Below are 19,787 nucleotides of genomic sequence, written 5' to 3'. Positions count from 1 at the left end.
GCGCCTTTTGTTGGTGGAAATGGTTTTCGTTATTTTGTGATTTTTGTGGATGATTGTACTAGGATGACGTGGATTTATTTTTTGAAACACAAGTCAGAAGTCTTCGATAAATTTTCATCCTTTTTAAACTGATCCAGACACAATTTCAAACCACCATCAAAACCCTTAGATCAGATAATGAGAGAAAATTTGTTAATAGTGCTATGACCCAATTTTGTAGAGAGAACGGAGTTATTCATCAAACTTCGTGTGCATATACGCCTGAACAGAACGGGGTAGCAGAAAGGAAAAATAGGGTGATCCTAGAAATGACCCGAGCTCTCATGATCGAATCCAAAGTTCCCAAACATTTCTGGCCACAAGCCGTCGCCACATCCATCTATCTCATAAATCGCCTACCAACCAAAATCCTAAACATGAAAACCCCCCTTGATATCCTATCCAAACAAGCCCAAATTCCCGAATACTTTAGCCTTCCTCCGAAAGTCTTTGGCTGTACCGTTTATACCCACATACCTAAACATGAAAGAACGAAATTCTCGCCTTGTGCAATGAAATGTGTCTTTGTGGGATATGGGATAAACCAAAAGGGGTACAAATGCTTTGATCCCAATACAAAGAAAATCACCACCACCATGAACTGTATTTTTTTGGAAACCGAACTTTTCTACCACACCCACCTTAGTAGTCAGGGGGAGAGTGATCCGGGTAGTTCCACGGACTATCTAAGTTGGGTTGTGCCAATTCCAAGCTCCTCGATTGAGGAACCAACCGATCTAGTTGTCACTTCCGCCGAGCAGGTCTTACCACAAGAGCCATCTCTACCAAGCCCTGGGAATCCTTCTCCGACGATATCCGAGGAAATTCCTGATCCGAGCATAGTTGAGATTCCCGTTATCACTGACTCTACTGAAACAAAAATTCAAGACAACACGGTTGATGGAGATACAAGAAGATATGTGCTCCCTTGTCGGAGTACAAGAGGAATTCTGCCGAAACGATACTCCCCAGAGAAGATTGGGAAAAAAAGTCGCTATGCAGTTGTGAACTTCGTATGAGGAAATCTGACCAAAATGGCTCGAGCTTTTGAAGCTGCGCTATACGAAGAGAAAGAAATTCCACAGACAGCCGAAGAGGCAATGAAGCATAAACAGTGGAAGGAAGCAATGATAGTTGAGATGAAGGCATTAATGAAGAACAACACATAGGTGCGAAGCAAGCTACCCGAAGGGGTAAAAACAGTTGGATGCAGATGGGTATTCACGATAAAAAGGAGACCGGATGGTACGATAGACATGTACAAAGCTAGTCTCGTGGCAAAAGGATACACCTAGACTTACGGTGTAGATTATGATGAGACTTTCTCTCTAGTGGCAAAAATCAACACCGTCAGAGTACTATTCTCAGTCGCCGCCAATAAGGAATGGCCACTTCAACAATTTGATGTGACCAATGCATTTCTACACGGAGAATTTCCAAAACCGGTGTATATGGAGCCTCCACCTGGATTCTCTGAAGACTTCCTTGATGGGGAAGTATGCCAACTAAAGAATACATTATATGGGCTGAAACAATCCCCAAGGGCATGGTTTGGAAGATTTACAGAAGTGATGAAGAAGTACGATTACGAGCAAAGTAACTCAGACCATACATTGTTTATCAAGAAAAAGAACGGCAAGATCACGTGCCTAATCATATATGTGGATGACATGATCATTACCGTAGATGATGAGGAAGAGATGGCCGAGCTAAGGACGTATCTGTTTCATGAATTTGAGATGAAAGATCTCGGTCTTCTCAAATATTTCTTGGGGATCGAAGTGCTAAGATCAAGAAAGGGAATTTTCATAAATCAGAAAAAGTATGTACTCGATCTATTGGCAGAAGTTGGGATGATCGACTGCAAACCCGCAAACACTCCGATGGTGCAAAATCACGGGTTACTGATGAAGGAATGGGCGAAACAAACCGACAGGGGGAGATACCAGAGACTAGTGGGAAAGCTTATCTACCTATCCCATACGAGACCGGACATTGCATATGCAGTAGGAGTGGTGAGTCAATTCATGCACACACCTCAAGAAGAACATTGGGAAACAGTCTTGAGAATTATCCGATACTTGAAGGCAACAGCGGAGCATGGACTTATGTTTGCAAGACACGGACACATGGAAATACATGGCTTCACTGACGCAGATTGGGCAGAAAACCCAAATGACAGAAAGTCCACCGCCGGGTACTTTACCTTTGTAGGGGGAATCTTGTGACATGGAGGAGCAAAAAGCAAAAGGTATTAGTGCTATCTAGCGCAGAGGCAAAGTTCAGAGGAATCAAGAGTGGACTGACTGAGATATTGTGGCTACGAAAGTTGATGACGACGGAATTGGATCTCCGGCCAGCTCTTCCGTGCAGATTGTTCTGTGACAATAAAGCAGCTATAAGTATCTCCGAAAACCCGGTACAACATGATAGAACCAAACATGTGGAGGTAGACATGTACTTTATCAAGGAGAATATCGAAGCCAAGGTAGTAGAAATGCCTTATGTCAAATCTGAAGATCAACTGACAGATATCTTGACAAAGGCAGTGAATTCGAAGTCGTTCCAAGAAGTACTATGCAAGCTAAGTATTGGGAACCACATTACTTAGCTTGAGGGGGAGTGTCAGAAGATCTCACGAAATCAAGGAGAAGATCACACGAAATCAGGGGAATTATATGTTTTTGATATGAGAATATATTGTAATTAATTGTAAATTAGGGTTACCTTATTTGTAGAATAACCTTATTTGTAGAATAACTTGTAATCTCTGTGTTCACAATGAATAACACGAATATTTCCCCTACCGAGTTCTAACACTTAGCATCTGAATGCTATGTTCATCTTTCATTCACGAGTCCATGATTTTTGTATCCTCCTATCATTGCTGTTTGGACTCCCTCCTACAAGGAGGTAGAATATGAGTATTAATGTAGATGGTCAGAGTTCCTATGAGGGATGGCTCATATTCTACATAATGAAGATGATTCATATGCCAAGTCTTTTGAGATGGTTGGATAATAATTATGGTGGTCTAAGAATGCCCAACACATGTAGGAATACATAATGATATCTAGAATTTAGATGCCAAGAGTGCATAACAAGAGTGCAAAATTTGTCGGAAAACGTGGAGTTCCAGACACGTTTTTCACTCTGTGTAGTTCACGATGAAGTCATGGATGCGTTGTTATATCTGTTCTGGTCGGACTTAAATTTTGCAGAGAGTTCCAAACACATGGATAGTCGGATTATGGATTGGATGGTCAGACTCAAATCCATTTGTCTTGTTGATGATAATTGTGTGCTCCTATTTTGGTTGATAGAGAAGAAATTGTATTCCCATTATAGAGTACTACTGTATTTGTTATAGTGAAGTTTGTAGGAGTTGGTTCCATGGTTTTTCCTACATTGGGGATTTCCACCTAAACCTTGGTGTCCTTATTTATGTTCCATTACTTAGTTTTCTCTACCTGATTGCTCTGGATTTTGATTGCCAAGACAATGTCGCAGCCTCTTTAATAAATATCAATGAGAGCAGCTCTATCATAATCATCCGATACAGGCCCAGATTCGTGAGCATGGCAATGCAGGGCTTTTCCAGTTTCCAGTATACAGGCTTTGATGACAGTAGCCAGTGTAAATGCATTAGGTTCTAATTCTTCAATTAGCATTTGTTCATAAATTAGAGACAGTGTAAAAGACAACTCCAGGAATTATTGTTAACTAAAAGTGCAACCAAGATATATAAAACAGAATATGGCACATGCACAATCAACCATCATTATTAGGCTATCTATTGTGGTTGAGAGCAGGGCATGACAGTAACAGAACATATCGCCTCATTTAATAAAATCTGCATTGAATGCTCATGAATTTTCATTTATATACCCACTGAATTCATATTAATTATCCGTTCAGATTCCCTAAAACGAGTCAGACAATTCACCCAACACCTTGTAGCAAAATTAAAGAATTTAAGCACATAATCGGCTGTTTGTTCCTAACACAAATTACTGCCTTACTAAAACTATACTCTAAGGGGTGTTCGGTTTGCAGATAATATCTCGAAATTAAATATGTAGTGTGTTTGGTTCATAAGATTCAATCTCACAACTCAATCTTAAATTCATAATTAGTCATAGCTACCCCCTCCAACAAATATTAACTCATTAACTCAATCCTAGATTATATCTTGGTACTATTATATCTAGAAAACCGAACACCACCTAAAGGATGTTCGGTTTGCAAGATTGCATCTCGTGATTAAATATTTAGTACGTTTGGTTCAAGAGATTTTATTCCACAACTCAATCCTAAATAGATAATCATGTGATAATTAGTCATGGCCAACCCTATCTCCAACTAAAATAATCTCACAACTTAATCATAGATTATATCTTGGTACTCCCCCTGTCCCAAGAAAGTTGAGTTGCTTATTTTTTGCACTCGTTATGAAAAAATCGCAATAAATAGTTAGAGTAGATAAATAGTATAGTAAAATAAAAAATAATGTAGAGAATAGTCTTCTCTGTATTATTCTCTCTTTTACTCAACTTTCTTGGGAAGGTGGGAGTACTATTTTATCTATCAAACCGAAAACCACCTAATTGTTTTATAGGAAAACTAAAACATGTGTCGAACGAAGCCACGAAAATCAACCAGCAAAACCACAGAATCATGAGGGAAACGTTAACTGACATCGAAAGCTGTTTGCCATATAGTAAAGAAAATGGTTCGAGGATTGAATTCATACACTGCTATATGTGATTAACGTTTTTGTTAAAAAGTTATTTAATTTATTAATTATTTAGTTGATTTGGTCGTCATGATTTTCACTCACATTTAATTTATACATTTATTTTAGTTTTAGTACTCCACTGAACATCAAAAGTTATTATTTGCTTAAAAATGTATATAATCAAATAAAAATCAAAGCTCAAACCTTATACTTTTTATTTAATTATTTGAAGTTAAAGAAAGAATATAATTATTTATCATTTTATAAATTAATAATAATATTTCATTAAGAAAATGTTGACAGAATTGCAGAAAAGAATAAGTGTCCACAAAAAATTAACTACAGTTGAATAATATTATTATTATTCGATCGATATATCTTGTCAACAATAATAAACGTGTTTTTCCGTTATAACAACCCGATGATATCCACTCCATTATTCTGAATGTTCTAGGAAATTGTGAGAAATTGTTATTGATTTTATTAATATTGTAAACTACATACAATTGAAGGATAAATTATTACTACTATTATTTTTATTTATTGAACTTAAAAGGAATAGATGGAAAAAATGACTAAGGCGAATTTTACTTTTATATAATTTGTAAATTTACGAAGCCAATAATAATTTATTATACATAAGAATTAATATAAATGTACTCCATAACAAAAGAAACAATAATGGCAGTGTTCACAAAGTATGCAAGGAAACATTTTTTTCATCAAAGTATTATTTTTTTAGATGATAATTTGGATTATACATTTTTATTTTATTTCATACCTATTTAGATTTCGAAATTTGAAACATTCTTTTTGAAGTTTTTAAAAAAAGAATGATAATATACGGTTATAGCTATCCATGTAAAGTTTTTTTTTCTTCCGATTCCCATATTGTAAACAACGTTTGATCTTTTATTATTTAAAAAACTTGTCTAGCTACTCATGTTGTAATTCATAATTTATTTTCCAATCAAATAAGATTAATGTTCAATTAGAAACATCAAAAACATATTTATTTTCCTTTTTTTGAGAGAAGAATAAAGATAAATGTATATAAATTGTATTTGTATATAATATCCTTGTATTTTCAAATTTAATTGACTAATTTATAAATGAATTTTGTTATTAGTTGTGTTATTCTATAGCAATAAAGAGGAAATGATGTGAATAATTTGTGATAATTTTTCACATTATCTTAAGATTAATTTGAAATAATTATATAATATTTAATAAAATATTATTTTATCTTAAATATATTGATATTTAATTAAAATTTTTAATAATTTTCTAAATTGTTGTAGAATAATTAGTACTATGTGATTTATTTTAAATTAACTAAAATTTATAAATTGATATTTAATGTAAAATTTTAATTATGTTGGTACAATTTATGTACGTTTATATTTAATGTGAATCTTGTTGTACACAGTTGAATCGGTTTTAATGCAGGCAGAGATTTTTGACCAGCCTTCCATTTATGCAAATTACATCGTAGAAATCTTAAATAGATTGTGTTTATATAAGTTTATAGTCATTTTATGGTTTATTTATATCACAAAGCCCTATTTCCTGAAATTCTAGAAACAACAAATTTTGAAATTGAAAATAGAAATTGAATCACAATCCCTACTTCATCCACTACTGCGACGTTTTCAAACTGACTTTTCACATCTTACATATTGCTGAAAATGCAACACTGAATTGATGGAAGAGAAAAAGGAGAAAATAATAATAGTATAAGTTTCCAGCGCTCTGCAGCTGACTTTTCACGCCTAAAATACTCTCTCGCTCTCGCATCATAGACCCTGTTTCTTCAATTTAATGTGGCTGCGAATTATTGAGGCATTCAATCATAGTTTTCAGTGACAAATTGCAGAGGTAAAAGAGCCCGGACTAATTTATCTTCCTTGTTGAAATCCTTGATTTTCTAGAATGTGTGGTGGATTTATGTGATGCGAATTTGTCCTTTTGAAATCTCGATTGCATGAATTCGTCATTATTGGAATTCGAGTTGTGTTGTGTTTTGTTTTTATGAATCAATTGAATGATGTTAGGTTTTAATGGTCATTTTTGACATCTCTGGGTCTTTCCCCTCCCGTCTTGTTTACTTGATTTCATCTTTTATGTAGTAATTGATACTACAGTTTTTTTTCCTAATGGTGAAAGATTTGAAGCACTATTGTTTGCTTACTGTTTCTTCGGTGTTAGGAGTCTTTCCCTTCTGTTTCTTCTTGTTTGGTGAATTTGGATTTTGAAGTCATGTATGGTTTTCGTGTCATGCACCGTGTTTATCCTCATAATGTAATGAGTGATTTGCTGCTGTTATGCAACTTAGTTGAGCTCTCATATTGAGTGATGGTGGTTTACAAGTGGAAGCATATGAGTAGAAGCTCTTGATTTTTCTTTTTTTTTTTAGTTTGGTAAAATCTGCTATGGAAATTTGAGCAATATACAAGGGTTTTCTATGGTTTTCCTTCCATTGCTATTCTTATCAAGGAGGTATAACTTTGTTGTTAGCTGTCATTTTTAAGCTTAAATTCTTCTGATTTCTATTTGCAAAAATAAGGCAATGTGAAGCTGAGAATTTTGGAGATTTCTTATTTCATGCCCGCAATTTCTAAAGTAATGCTTACTATTTGTCGAAGTGCATAAGTCTAGGAGTGAACTTTCTAGTGGATCTTGACTCTTTGGTCTGCTGCAACCTTTTCATCTCAAACTTATTCTTTTGTTCCTGTAAGTTGAAACAGTGTGCTATGAAGTAGTCAGCTTTGGTTTAAATGATTTCGAGCATCTATATAGTATATACATAGTTAAAGACTTAAACTCAGTTTATCCTCTATTTTACTATCTGGAAGCATAAGTTTTTGGCTTTGGTGTTGATGCTGTAAATAAATGTGAAAACCTTGCGAAGAAGTTGTTCCGCTTACAATGAATTGAAAAAAATGTAGAACAGTATTTTTTTCAGCTTGCTGCCCATATAATCCATGTAGGTTTTTCTGTGTGAAAGGTCATAACTTATGCTTTGTGGTTTGATTCTTTTTCTCTAGGTTCTTCGTATTCGCTTGGAACCATACAAACAAATCAGATTCTAATTAAAGTTGTTCGTGGTTGATGGGCTTCTCAGTTATCACACAACCACAACTCTTACAAAAGGGAAAAAAAGAAACTGAAATGAAAGGCCTTCTTTGTGCCAGAGTGTGCTGACCTTGAATGTTCCGAGTTTGCGTCTTCTGTGGACTTTGACCTATAGGCAATGTTGTCTGGTAATAATCCTGCTAATGGCCACAAGGATAACCGTATCGGTGGAAATCAAGAACAAAGCTTGGAATCTGCAAGCAGGTAATTGGTCAATCAACTGTAAGGAAGAGGTAATAATTGATTGTGCCTAGAACTTGTTCAAACTAAAACCTATTTGACCACAGTTACAACCTGGAAGCATCTTCTGTACCTAAAAATTCGAAGGGCAAAGAAAACTTGAGCCACACTCAAGACCAAGATATGATGGTACTATATTTGTTCAAAAGATTGGTATAGGTATCAATTTTGAAGTTCTAAATTGAATGAATGCTTCATAGGAACTTCACTCCCGGAAAAGAGCTCAAGAGAAAGAAATTATGTATCTTCGTGAACAAATTGCTCTTGCCAGTATCAAAGTAGGACATGCTTTTTGGCTTCAATGATAAATCTTGGTCTATATGTTTTCCACATTGCTTATATCGTTTTATATGATTGAAGGAATCACAGATGCTGAATGAGAAATATGCACTTGAGAGGAAATTCTCCGAGTTACGAATGGTATGTGTCTGCCATCCACCTTTCCTTAATTTTTTGTAAGCCTATATTGTGTAACTTATTTTCGTTTTAGGCTCTAGATGAAAAGCAAAATGAAGTTATAAATTCTGCATCAAATGAGTTGGCACGGAGGAAAGGCGATCTTGAAGTAAATTTAAATTTGCTTAATGAATTAAAGGTGAATATTTGGTTTGATCACTATTTGCTTTTTACAGTGTTGCTACTAGTTACTATCTGGTTCTGCTGTAAATTTATCAGCTGCAGTTTTTCCAGGCAGACAAATTTCTGTCCCTGCACTCTTGTACTACTTTATGGCACATATGTCCAGCTGCAGCTTAATTGATTTCATATCTAGGATAGTTGGAAGGTGGAACCTTTCTTAGGTTTCGGAATTCCTATACTCCAATGGAGTCGAGCTTTGAAAGCTGGGTTTTTTCATATCAAGATTCAGTCGTAGGTCTATTATATGAAAACTATTTGATTTCAGTACACTGATGAAAACCCACGACATACTCTAGTTCCAATTTTACTTTCTTCTAAACTTTGTGATTGTTGTGTACAATTCCTTAAAAGGCTGGGTTCAACTTTCATTGCAAAAAAAATTCATTATACTTGGTATATGCCAGAAAATGCTGATGCAGTGTAGTTATCTTTCATGTAACCTATTTTGGCTGCGAAGAACAAAGCCGCATTGTTCCCATTAAAATCTCTTAAATTCTGTACACTTTGACTTCGTGAAGATCCCATCTAATTTGTATAAGTGTGGACAATCCTCCCCCTTATGAGGCATTTTAAGGGGGTGAGTGGCCCATTTCTAATATGGTATTAGAGCGGGCCCAAGTCGATGATGGATTTTATCTCTTTATCTCTTGTCTTGCCTACCCACGTGATGGAAGTCCAAAGTGTCATTTCGGCCCACACATGTGAGTGTGGACAACCTCCCCCCTTATGAACCCTTTTAAGGGGGTGAGCGACCCATTTCTAATTGTTCACATTGTTACCGAAGATCTAAAAAACAGAAAGATGTATACTTTGCCTTATATCATCGTCTTCTCTTTTTTGACGATAAAGTAGACTAAGAGAGCTTAATTGTGGTAATGATGAAACACACACTCTATCAGTAAGTGAGTGGAACATGTAGAATCATACAATGCTCATGAATTCTTAAGATATACTCATTCCTTTCCACAGTAGTAGAGTCATTTCATTTTTTGGGAAAATGATAATAAATAGTTGAAGTGGAGAAAAAGTAAAAAGTAAAAAAAAATAATATAGATAAGAGACTTCTCTACATTATTCTCTTTCTTACTTTACTCTTTATCCACTTTAACTATTTAATCATTTTTCCAAAATAAGTGCAGAAAATGAAATGACTCTACTACTATGGAACGGAGGGAGTATGATATATATATACTATTCTTTATTTGTTTAATATTATCATTTCCAGTTTATTTATTTTAGTGGCGGGGTATGTAATGGGACAATTATCAGAGCTCTACTTACTGAATATGTATCACATCTCCTCTGAATATTTGAATATTTCCAGTTTACTCAACACAAAATTGAATATTTGAGCAAAGCTTATGCCTTGTCATTCTGCATATGAAATGAATTTAGACTTATTTGTCTTCAATATATATCTCTTTACCTCCCCACTTCCATCCATTTCTTCTACATTTCCTGGATTTTCATAGAAGCATTCACATGGGACCAGGTTGCTGAAGATGAGAAACATATCTTCAAATCATCCATGCTTATGATATTGGACGAGTATGGTGCTTTGCCTCATGTTACCAATGCATCTGCCCTTACCAACAGCATCAAGGTATTTCTTTACATTAAAGTTCAGATCATTTTCTGTAAGTTTTCTGACTCCACGGTATCTTCATTCTTCACTTCACCGAGCCAATACTTAACTTATTGCTAAAGTTTTGACACTCTTTTAATGCAGCACTTGCATGATCAACTCCAATTGAAGATAAGAACATCACATGTAAGCTTGTACCGTCCGTTTATTTTTGCTCATTCTGTCACTTTGTGTTTGTGGCATCAACAATCTTAGCTCCTGATTAGTTTTGTTTTTTGTTCTATTTGATACTCTTCCTTTTTGTTTGTTGAGTAGCTGTGGAAGTGTGGATATGGTGTGCTTTCTAATTTATGAGATGATGCTCTCATGCGAGTGCGTTTTGCTTATTAATCTTTATCTTCATTCTGATAGAGTGAAGGGTTTATTGAGATAAAAGATAAACAAAACAAACTATATACCCTTAGTAACAAACTCTGATAAAGAAGGAAAAAACTTGCAGGGAACCTGCCATAACTGTGAGTGATGTCAGGAATATTACTTCTTGCCCAAGCAGAGAAATCTGCTGCAAATCGTATACCAAATCCTAATCCTGCTAACTCAACTAAAGCATAGGTCATGCAAGGGTCCTATCATCTAAAATCCCAAACTCAATGGAATCTTATTACTAGAGCTAATTTATACTCCCTCCGTCCACGAATAGGAGTCCCATTTCTTTCTAGCGCGGGTTTTAAGAAATGTTAAGAATAGTGGGTGGAAGAAAGTTAGTGGAATAGGGGGTCCCACTTGTACATATTAGTTTTAAATGATATGTGAGTGGAATGAGTTAGTGGAATGTGGGGCCCTTTTTACCATTTATGGTAATTATGAACCGGAACTCCTATTCGTGGACGGACTAAAATGGAAAAACGGGACTCCTATTCGTGGACGGAGAGAGTTGTATATTTTAACTGGAAATTAAGGGTAATGTGCACAGGACTGGATCTTAGAAGAAGAGTTCATAAAGATTTTCATTCCATTATTTTATGCTTGTCTATCATCACGCTACGTAGGCTTACAGCTGCGCATCATAACTTCAATATAGCTAATAAGAAATCATTAAATGCAGGCCAGACTTGTAGAGTTGAATTCCATGATTGGAGATAATTCCAGAAACAGTTATATTGATAAAGAAATTCCAAGTTTAAGACCCGAGAGTACCCCATTTCCTAGCAGTTCGGTGGTAATTGCTACATTTTTTTGTTTTTTGCTTTGGTCTTTGTTCACGCTGAAAATAATACTCCCTCCGTCCACAAAAAATAGTCCCATTTGTGGACGGCACGAGTTTTAATGAGAAATTGGTAAAGTGAAAGAGAGGAAGAGAAAAGTAGGTAAAGTAAGAGAAAGGGGTGAAAAAGTGGATAAAGTATGAGAGAGAGGAGAAAAAGTAGGTAAAGTATGAGATATTAACTTTCCACTTTTAGAAATGGGACTATCTTTTTGTGGACATCCCAAAACGGCAAAATGAGACTATTTTTCGTCGACGGAGGGAGTATTATCTGTTCCATTGGTTTAGGAGTTAATAGGTTGGCTTACTCATCATTTGTGGACAATTTTTTTTTTGCAAATAGACATTGTTTCTTTATTGACTTCCTTCTGTAGGGTTTCCGCGGGTTTTCTCAGTATGGGAATTATATTGATGGGAAAAATATGGAACCAGCTGATGACATGTCAAGATATATGCAAGCTGATGATCCTAACAAAAGCCTGAGGCAGAGTGTTGAGATGCATCAACCACCTGATAATGAGCATTTTCAAAGGACATCTCCCAACTTTGACAGGTTCCCTATCATTGTTCAGAGTTACTCAATTTCAAGGAGATTGAATAGGTTCATGAAGTGCTGGAACTTCGTAAATCCTACTCAGGCTGCTGCGCTTCAGTTTCTTTATAAACTTTATGACAGTACTACAGAACTGAACTGCAATGAATTTTCTACTCCTGTTATTCAGGTCAAAAATAGAGTACAGAAATCCTGAAAGCCATATGGCAGACATTATGCATGAAAGAAATGGGCTCCTGTCAGGATCTGAGCAAAGAGCTGTTGAGCAATTTCCCCGTTCACCGATGATGCAAGTAGATAGAGCTGCTTCTTTTGGTTCAGAAGGTAACATGCCTAATTTCTTGTTAATGAGTAGCATATCTTCTTGTGTATAACACAAGTTCTACCTCAGAAGATGGTCCTGGAATTGAGAACTTTCAAATAATCGGGGAAGCTAAACCAGGATGCAAACTGTTAGGCTGTGGATTTCCTGTACGCGGAACATCTCTCTGCATGTTTCAGGTATGATAAATATATTCACTCAATGTTTTACATTTGGCATTTACTTTTACTGATAATTGCTATTTTATATGCTGTCTCCTCCTAATTAGTGGGTTCGTCATTATCCAGATGGGACAAGGCAGTATATTGAAGGTAAGTGAATGAACAGCTGCACGCGCGTGTTGTTATGCACATATTTGTAAATGTGGCGTGTTTAGGCAATATATCATTCAATTTTTTTTAATTTCAGGAGCTACCAATCCAGAGTACGTAGTGACAGCTGATGATGTTGATAAGATTATTGCTGTTGAGTGTATACCAATGGATGAACAAGGACGACAGGTAATGTAGCTTTGTTTCCTCTATTACTCTTGCTTGACTTACTAAGCTCTATAGAAAGCGCATCTTAGAAACAAATAAGGAATCGTAAAATGGTGAAAATATAATAAAGAATCAAGCAGCTTTTGTATTAGATATTTGATTGTTGGCAGCACATATGATTTCCTGTGTATGCACAACTGACTGATGATGGATATCATATTTTTTTATTTTATATCAAATTGCATCAGGGTGAGCTCGTCAGGATCTTCGCCAACGATAACAACAAGATTACTTGTGGTGAGTGCACTTCCATTAACTAGATTATTTTATAAATATTTTTTCAACTGTAATGCTTGAAATTTTGAAGACTTTTACCATATTTAGATTTCTCTCTTACCTTGTATTAACACTTACTTGGAATGTTATGAGTTCAAAAGCATTCTTGATTATTGTGTCCAAACATGTATGTATTTTGTCTGGTTTTATACCTCGATGAACTTATGAAACTTGACAATTTTAAGAAAGATAAGTTGTCTCGACTTATCATGCATGTTAAGCCACAGAACTCTGATTCCTCTTCTTGCCAGTTGTTGGTTTGGTTGGATTTTTTCATCTATATGAGCTACTGCTTTCCTAATCGGTCACCTGGCCTTCATGTTAGATATTGCCGAATGTTATCACATTTTATGTTTAGTATGTATTACTACTATGTACCATTCAGCCAACTCTCTTTACTGGTTCTGGCTCTTTTGGCCATACCTCTACATTACATGGTATCTCATATGCGAATGTAAACCTAATAACAAGCAAACTTCAAATATTACCACAGAACTGACACCCATTAAAGAGTCATAAAAGAATAGCACTGGAACCTGTATATGTTTGAGAATTGAGTTCTCATGAGGTCAGTTAGTCAACATGTCAGTTTTCTGGGACTCGTATTCATATTGAAATAGACTACAAAGACAATTCTTTTGTAAACTACTTCTCAAATAAACGTTGTAGATCAGGTATTTATGAGCTTTCACCTGCTCATGAAAAGGATATCTAAACTGATGCATGTTCACCCCTTAATGGGGGAAATGACCTGGTCTTCTTGTGATACTTGTATACAAATCTTTCAAGATGTGAAAATGTTTGAATGTGTACATGCCTGCTTAATTTGAGAGAAACTTGGCTGCCTGCTAACTGCTAATAATGAGGACCTTTTCCTTTTCTGATGTACCTGTGCAGAAAATTATCCTCCCACCCTAAACATGGAAAAAATGCACTAGGAAGATGACAATTTAGGGAATGACAAAAGGATTCTGATCTTAGTAGTGAACTTGTGTTATGTGAATCAAGTCAGATCAGTATAGGCAGGCCTTATCTTTGTTGCACATCCAGTGATAAAACTGGGAAAATTCTTCTTCTTAGTTGTATATTTGATGAGTGGTATGAAAAATGCAGTTGTGGATATGCAGGATGAGATTGATGCCTATATTTCTAAAGGATCGGCAACATTTGGTGTCCTAATCATTGTATGTACTGATAATTTTTCACTTGTACCATTACTTCACGTGTTGCATAATTTCAAAAGCTAGTTTGAACATGTTTATGATATTCCTCTTAAAGTTATGTTCACAATTTCTCTAAAACATTTTGACAGCTAGATGCTTCTGCTGAGAATTGGGAGCCAGCAACTCTATTCCTGAGGCGGTCAGGTTTTCAGATTAAGGATGGGAGAAAACAGGATGTTATAATCTCAGATAAATATTCTAAAGAATTATCGGTATGGTACTCTTTAAAGACCACCCTTGTCAGTTCCGTTTTCTACATTGTAAGCATGTACTCCCTCTGTCCACGAAAAATAGTCCCATTTTGCCATTTTGGGATGTCCACAAAAAATAGTCCCATTTCTATAAATGGAAAGTCCCTCTCTCATACTTTACCCACTTTTTCTCCTCTCTCTCATACTTTACCTACTTTTTCTTCATATCTCTCTTACTTTTACCTACTTTTTCTCCTTCTCTCTTACTTTACCAAATTTCTCATTAAAACGTGTGACATCCACAAATGGGACTATTTTTGTGGACGGAGGGAGTAACAAATAAGTACTATATATTTATCTTCTAATTTACAACCAAGATCTATTGAAAAGATGTCACTTAAAGCTGAAGTTGGTAGTATTATTAGAATGGCTGTCTTATGTGCACCAGTGTTGTATTTGATAGTAAGGGTTTCGTTTACTATATAGGTGGCGTTATTTTGAATGATATGATAGATTGATATAAATAGAATTTGGTATTTGAATTATAAGATGATAAAACAAGCCCAAAATTAATCAATCCATGATGGTAAACAGTGGATTAGTGGGGATTATTGTTATTAATCCATCCTATCACTCAAAGTAAATGCCTCCAAAGTCGTGAAAAGACTGGTATATTCACATTACGAGATCTTGACACTATTATGGAAATTGTTGTCTATCTTTCCTTTTTTGGTAATGTTTACTTTAAGCCTTCAACTTAAAATTTTCAGATCAAAATACCAAACGGCTTGCCAGCGCAGTTTGTCCTGATCGGTTCAGATGGCTCATCTTATCCTTTCAGTACAAGTAATGACATACGGTAATACCTACTTTCACTTCTTATATCAGCTTCTTCTATCATGTTTTTTTCATGATTTAAACTTTTCATCATCTGACTCTTATTTAATTGTATATAAAAGTTACTCCCTCTGTCCCATTAAGTGGCTCGTATTCCCTCTTGGGTTAACCGACTCGTCCCACTATTAGTGACTTGTTCCCCAAAAAGTAACAACTTTCTTAATTTTCGTGCCCAAAGTAACAAGCCACTTTTAATGGATGGAGGGAGCGCTATATTTCCAACTTGTTTAATACTCCACTTAGGTAAACGTTTTGACCACATTTTTGTTGTTCAATATGTTGGGTTCATCAGGTAAATCAAGTAGTGAAGTAGTAAACCATCCCCAGCAATTTTAGGACAGAAGCAAATTGTGTATGGTTTAATCTAATTACAAATACAAAAAGCACTTTATAGAGATAGAAACATCTAACCTTTTTTCTCATGTTCTCAATTATGTGAAAATCATTTCTGTTTAAATTTGATGAATTTGTGCGTAATGTAAGTTCTTGCATATATTTCTAACTTGATGCTTCCGTTTTTCTATGTAGACTGCGAGATACAGTTGTGCTGACAATGAGAATCTTCCAGAGCAAGGTACCTCATCCGGCATAATAAAATACTTAATTTACTCTCTAATGGACATCAATATTTACAGTCAGAATAATCCCAATTTTTCCTTAATGCTGCCACTGAGAATCACTTCTAAGAAGTCAATTTCACATTCTGTTGGGTAGTTAAGTTAAATTGGTTTGTGCATGCCATTCTAAACCGGTGACTGTTTTTTGGTCGATTCAGATAAAATTAGTTATTACTACTAGAAATCAGGCGAGGGATCGCATAATGTTGCATTAGGGAATATTGACCTCACTGAAGATCTAGAGTCCCAAGATATATGACGAGTGATGAAAATGCGAGTTTCTTGATGGTTCCATGATCATCTATTATCTGCTGTGCCTGCCTTCCTTTTTATAAACACTACATGTTAAGTAGTCATTGTCGTTTGAGTCTATTGTGCGTAAAATAGATGAATTATGCAGAGATGTAAATGTCTCATCATATGGGACTATAGATATGCAAAACCAGTTAAATTCCTCTTATATCCTTCAAACAGGCTCTAGACGAGAAGCGGAAAAGTAAAGCTTGATCGGCCATCTTCTTGTAGGTGCAGTGTTTATAGCCATTCTTCATTCTTTCTTGGAATAGGAATACACGCAGTTTTGCTATATGATTGAGAATAAGTAATTAAAATATAGTGCATCTCCATTTTCCTTGTGTTGTATTGTAACACTGTAAATGTACAGTCCCATTTTGCCTCTCATCGATCACGTTCCGTTTTATTATGTTCATAGGTTTAGAATTTGAAGAGGACTTTCTGTATGTCAGATGCTCATTTTTGACCTTGTATTGTAGCTGCACGAACACGATAAATATAAACTTGTATCTTGTACATACTGGTTGGACGCGATTTAAGAAGAGAGTGGATCAAGCTATATGGAAGATAACTGAACCGAGTGGATCAGTTAGCAAATGTCGTTGCCACTTGATCAAGGCGCTCTCTCTCGTTCCCACCGCAAATATATTTTTATAACTCTCAAATTTGCATTACTTTAACAGTAAAGCGGCAAGTTCGGGGTCGATCCCACAGAGAAACCAGTGTGTTGAGTGTGTCAGTAGTGAACATGGGTCGGCTGTTGTCACGCTTTAAGTTGGGAGTTTTTAAGCCACTGGATTACGCTAGGCAGAAAATAAACTATCTACTTGATCAAGGCATTCGTCATGCTAGAAGAAACAGAAATTGGACCAAGTGAACGACAGGTTGGAATAAAGACTAACTACCTAATCACGCTACGAAACTGCGAAAACACCTCGACTTTCAACATAATGAGACACTGGATCAGAGACTTTAAAGCAAACTAAACTAGCAAACTAAACTGGAACGCTGGATAATTTTCTCGAAAACCAAATAACCCCGAATTTTATATTCAAAGCTCAGATTAGTACTGTGAACATGCGGACTACAAAAAGATCGATTCTTTAACTACGGAACAACACAGAATTAAACTAAGCTAACAACTTCAGAAAATAAGAAAGCGAGTAAAGCCGAGAAGTTCTCGGTCGGAAACTTGAGACGGCGCCGAACAGATATTGAGTATTCTGTTGCGCTCCCTTCGGTCGCTCTTTCTAACTGATCATTTCTCTAACTAAGCTATCTTCGGAACTGGAAACTAAACTAGAAACGGAAAAGAGAAGATAAAAAGGAAGATCAAAAGAAGATTATACGGACCTCCCTCATTATGGTGGCACATCCTCTATTTATATGCTCGCCGCAACGACCTCCAGCTAGATAACGATTTCGGCAGAGAATATTCTCTCACGCTAGAATCGCGCACCTCATCAATTGACACGTGCCCCTTCTTCTAGAATGCGGTGGTCCCTCAGCAATCGAATGAGGATTCTCCTTCATTCTTGATAAGTGATTGATGATCCTATCCAACGCATCAACTACACGTGCTTCTCTTCTAGAATGTCGTGGTCCCCGCCTAACTGCTTGATCACCCTCCTTGATCATTCCACCCGATCTTTGTCCTTTTTCGTCATCTGCATCAGCTTGATCAGCTTGGCCTTGTTGCCCTTGGTCAACCGACATTCCTGCACAATTAACACTCGCTTTGCGCCATAAACTAATCAAGTAGCATACATTTCACCCCTAAACCGATGCATGAAATATGTCTTATCAAACTGCTCACACTTAAACATACTTGTCCCCAAGTATAAAGAAAAAGAAAAGAAAAAGAAAAGAAAAAGAAAAGAAAAAGATAAGGCAAATTTCAGGCATGGTTTACTCATTCCAAGAAAGTAAAAGAAGATGAAAAGAAAAACAAGACTAAAAAAAACACATATTCACATAGATGCATAAAACCGAATAAACTTCCAACAATCATGCCCGAGGTTGAGATCAATCCATTTGCCAGCAGCTTATGTTTCTTCCCTTTCGCGTTCACTTGATCAAGGTGTCAGTTTGTCAAGATTAAACCAACTGTTGGATTCACTCAGTCACTCATTTATCACCAGAGATGTTAGGACTGTTCACTCGGTAATTGCCTCAAGTTTAATACCTCGAATCGGACTGCACAAGATAGTTCCTTAAGGTCTTTGTTTTGGTTGTAATGGGGCTTAAGGGGAGTAATGTGTTAGGGTAGGGTCTTAGGGGTTCTAAGTTAAAAATATAAACTGTAAAAAGAAAAACACATGATCCAAGAAACCAAAGATCTGAACAAACTTGCCGGATCAGGCTGAGTAATTACTTTGCCACTTGATATCTTACTTGGTCAAGTTACGACCTTTAGCCTTTAATTTTTGGCTTATTCCCTAACTTTCGACTTACTGGGTCAGGTTACAACTTTTTCCTGCCCTCTTTTCTCAACTAATTTTTTTTTCCTTTTCGACTTGATTTCTGACTTGATCAACCTGATTGACTAACTTGCTCAACCCGGCTACCCTTTTATTTCAGCTATTCTATTGCTATCCCTTTTTCTTTGAAATAATTCACCTCTTTGACCCATTTTCCTCACGTGTTGGTAAAAATGTATAAAGATGTGGGTTTCGGTTTCAAAAGACAGGTAAAAGTGTATATGGGCCCAACGTGGTTAACTAGGGGGTGCCTTGTTTGATGAGGCGGGTTCATGAAACGAAGGAAAAAAAAGGCTCAAATGGTTAAGTTCTAATGCATTTAGTCCTTACTACTTGTGCAATTTTCATCTAAATATTAAAAGTAGCCTCTCGTATTTTTTTTCTTTGTAAAAACAGTAGAAAGTGTTCTACTTTGACTTATAACTCACATATATAGAGGTTTCACAGAAGGTTTTAAAATTGAGCATTTCCATCATACTTGCGTCGTTCAAACTGATCAAGTTTAGCAATCAAGTTTCTACATGTAAACATACTGAGTCTTTTTTCTTACTCTTCCCAAAGCATTCATATCTTTCATTTTTCCAATTGCATGCATACTGCCCTAATTATTTCTATCTGATGTTTTTGCATTTTTTTTATTTTTAAAGTTGACATGAATGATTCAATTAGGCTAACCCTCCCCCCTCCCACTGCATATTAGCTCGCCCTCGAGCGACTTGGTGCAGTGGAAAAAGGGTTAGGCCACGACAAAGATT

The 19,787-nt window shown here is 36.0% G+C and overlaps 1 protein-coding gene across 3 annotated transcripts; it reads left to right on the top strand.

Annotated features, from left to right (window-relative positions):
* The first annotated feature begins 6,350 nt into the window (after nucleotides 1–6,350).
* LOC121773374 lies at nucleotides 6,351–16,939 on the top strand. Of its 3 annotated transcripts, none has more exons than XM_042170222.1 (20): nucleotides 6,351–6,655; nucleotides 7,825–8,116; nucleotides 8,200–8,281; nucleotides 8,353–8,430; nucleotides 8,513–8,572; nucleotides 8,643–8,747; nucleotides 10,284–10,394; nucleotides 10,521–10,562; nucleotides 11,482–11,595; nucleotides 12,015–12,193; nucleotides 12,363–12,517; nucleotides 12,588–12,694; nucleotides 12,784–12,826; nucleotides 12,924–13,015; nucleotides 13,243–13,291; nucleotides 14,444–14,514; nucleotides 14,643–14,765; nucleotides 15,515–15,603; nucleotides 16,170–16,215; nucleotides 16,733–16,939. In XM_042170222.1, the coding sequence occupies exons 2-20, from the start codon at nucleotides 8,031–8,033 to the stop codon at nucleotides 16,763–16,765; spliced, it is 1,665 nt and encodes a 554-aa protein (XP_042026156.1). In that variant the 5' UTR covers nucleotides 6,351–6,655; nucleotides 7,825–8,030; the 3' UTR covers nucleotides 16,766–16,939. The 3 variants fall into 3 exon arrangements, with proteins under 3 accessions (XP_042026156.1, XP_042026157.1, XP_042026155.1); XM_042170221.1 differs by having other exon boundaries at nucleotides 6,353–6,655; nucleotides 12,585–12,694; XM_042170223.1 differs by lacking the exon at nucleotides 11,482–11,595 and having other exon boundaries at nucleotides 6,352–6,655; nucleotides 12,585–12,694.
* Nucleotides 16,940–19,787: the final 2,848 nt, after the last annotated feature.

Source organism: Salvia splendens, chromosome 17 (assembly GCF_004379255.2).
Source record: "Salvia splendens isolate huo1 chromosome 17, SspV2, whole genome shotgun sequence".
Taxonomy (NCBI): Eukaryota; Viridiplantae; Streptophyta; class Magnoliopsida; order Lamiales; family Lamiaceae; genus Salvia; species Salvia splendens.
Note: the sequence above shows the minus strand (reverse complement) of the source record. Positions and strands in the feature narration are given on the sequence as shown.

Coding starts and splice junctions, on each gene's coding strand:
- LOC121773374 (XM_042170221.1), top strand. CDS start 8,031: ATGTTGTCTGGTAATAATCCTGCTAATGGCCACAAGGATAACCGTATC. Junction 13,292..14,443: donor TAACAACAAGATTACTTGTG/GTGAGTGCACTT, acceptor TGAAAAATGCAG/TTGTGGATATGCAGGATGAG. Junction 15,604..16,169: donor AGTACAAGTAATGACATACG/GTAATACCTACT, acceptor TTTTCTATGTAG/ACTGCGAGATACAGTTGTGC.